Here is a 2,500-nt window from a genome sequence, read left to right as displayed (position 1 = left end):
GTTTTTCGTCGCGCTGACAAGCTATGATGGAGGATGATGGTGATTTGACAATCACACGCAGTCATAACATCTGCACACCGCCATTTGCGGTCTAGGCCATCCACTTCCGTCTACATACAAGAATCACAAGAAACTGCTTGACTGACTTTTTGCCACAACTTAAACACATAATCGTGAGATCATCACCCAACAGGCTTCCTTTTTTCTTTCTTTTTTTTTTCAGATTGGTGCTCATTCTAAAGATTTCCTTTTCGACCCTCCACACAGTCCCCCATTAGTCAGACAACACTTCAAGTATGTCCATCAATACTAAACAATTGTATCACTTGCTCACAAGCCCTTCCTTAATTAATAGCTCCATCGATACTAAAGTTACCTCGCTTGTTCATCCCCACCTTCTCTTCTCCTCTGTTTCTCGGAATCGAAAATGTTGGTTTTTTTTTGTTTTGTTTTTTGTGTGTGTGTTTTTTTTTCTGCTTTTCTGTTTGTTTGTTTTTTTTTGGGGGGGGAGGGGTTGTTTTTTTTTTCCAAAACGAATATCACGGATTGGAATCCAGGAAAGGAACGCCACCGAAATCTTTCTTATTTATCTCCATCGCATGGCCCATCATTCCAGAAAGTTCCATGGGGAATCCATCCATGTTTTATTATCGAGATTTCACGTAGCTGCTTTTTGCCCATCTCCGACTGGTAAAAAATGCTTTAACGCTTTTCTTTGTTGTGGTGGTGGTGGTGTTTTTCTTTGTTTGTTTACTGTATTCCCCGAAACCTTCCGATTCGGATCATCACCCAAGTCAAACAGAATCGTCCTTAGCCCGTAGCTGATGCTTCCACCACAACATTTCAGGAACATTGTACGTTGTTGCTGCTGTTGTTTTTGTTTTCTCACTTGAGTGTGCGGTGGTAAATATTCTTCTTAATGATTACATACGATAAAAGAAAGAAAAGAAAAGAAAAGAAAGAAAAACAACAACAGCAACAACAAAAATAGGGTATCACTTACTTGAGTTTGCGTTGGTGAATGCTCATCTTAATGATTACATACGATAAAAGAAAGAAAAAGAAAAGAGGAAAAAAGGAAAAAAAAAAAAGGAAACACACACAGGACATACACTTACTTGAGTTTGCGGTGGTAAATGTTCTTAATGATTACATACGATAAAAGAAAGAAAAAGAAAAAAAAAGAGAACACACACACACACACACACACACACACACACACACACACACACACACACGCACACACACACACAAAACCCCCACACAAAAACCCACAGGGCGTACACTTACTTGAGTTTGCGGTGGTAGAGGTTGTACTGGAGGAAAACCAGGGCGAGAAAAATGCCCGCCCCACAGCAGGCGGCGGTGATGTAGAAGATAGTGGCCTCGATCACTTTTTGTCTGGGCTGGACGATCTTCTTGTCTTTCGGCACCCGCCCGCCTGCAGAGGATGGTCAGAAATCCAGAGATATAGATTAATTATGATCAGACTATATAGACATGTGTTGGTGTGTTTTTTTCTCTTTCTTTCTTCTTTCTTTTTTTTTCACCCTTATATCTCTTATGAGAGTTAACTCCCGTCGCCTTATGTGCTTGAGGGAATAGCTCTGGTGTTGAATGTATGTCTGAGTGTGAGTTACAGAGTTTTCGTGATTGTGAGTGTGACAGTCTTTTTACCAGTGGAATGCTGGTCATTTTGGTGTATTTTCTGTCGCTTTTTGACCACGGACAAGGAACTTATGGATCGATTTGACAACCTCACTTTCTTCTTCTTCTTCTTCTTCTTCGTCCATTACGCTGAACTGCTCGGCTGTCTGCCATTGGACAAGCAACCTGAACGTGCGGAAAAAAACTGCAGAAAGAGTGGTCATGAATGTTTTAAGTGTGTAACTCGTAACATTTTTTTTTTCATGTTTAGGGCCCTGAGCTCTTAGAGAGAAAGGGCGCTATATAAATGTACATTATTATTATTATTATTATTATTATTATTATTATTATTATTATTATTATTATTATTATTATCATTATTATTATTATTATTATTATTATTATTATTATTATCATTATGATCATGATGATCATGATGCAGTATTTCGTTACATTCCTCCCAAACTCAATCCGCCATACAGACAGATCAACAGAGGAACCTGCAGTGTGTGTGTGTGTGTGTGTGTGTGTGTGTGTGTGTAAAGCCTGACTAAATGACACAGGAAACGAATGATGAGCGCCTGAAGGCAGCTGTCAGCTGGCTATACCCAGGAAGACAGTCTGTTGTCCAAATAAGGTTGTGTTGGCAACGACAACAACAAGATTAAAGAAGACAAAACGCCACAACACGCAGGACCAAACCAGACACTGACCTTGCCAGTATACCGGACGGCAGCCATCACAGTTGAAGTCAAGCCGAGGGCTGTCAGGGTAGTGAATAGCTACCCGGCTGAAATTGCCCCCTGGTTAAAAAAAAAAAAGAGGAAAGAAAACAGTAACGCATGAAACTGTT

At 40.1% G+C, this 2,500-nt stretch overlaps 1 protein-coding gene across 1 annotated transcript in view; it reads right to left on the bottom strand.

Moving 5' to 3' along the window:
- The window catches only part of LOC143299155 (uncharacterized), a 352,942-nt gene that overhangs the window by 111,261 nt on the left and 239,181 nt on the right, over positions 1 to 2,500 (bottom strand). The window contains exons 9-10 of the mRNA XM_076612285.1: positions 2,361 to 2,450; positions 1,291 to 1,441 (exon numbers count right to left, since the gene is read on the bottom strand). Of these exons, the coding sequence (XP_076468400.1) occupies positions 1,291 to 1,441; positions 2,361 to 2,450 (241 nt within the window). The remainder of the gene's footprint in view (positions 1 to 1,290; positions 1,442 to 2,360; positions 2,451 to 2,500) is intronic.

The sequence above is a fragment of the Babylonia areolata genome, chromosome 24 (genome assembly GCF_041734735.1).
Source record: "Babylonia areolata isolate BAREFJ2019XMU chromosome 24, ASM4173473v1, whole genome shotgun sequence".
Lineage (NCBI taxonomy): Eukaryota > Metazoa > Mollusca > Gastropoda > Neogastropoda > Buccinidae > Babylonia > Babylonia areolata.
The sequence above is the reverse complement of the archived record's forward strand: the minus strand, read 5'-3'. Positions and strand labels throughout refer to the sequence as shown.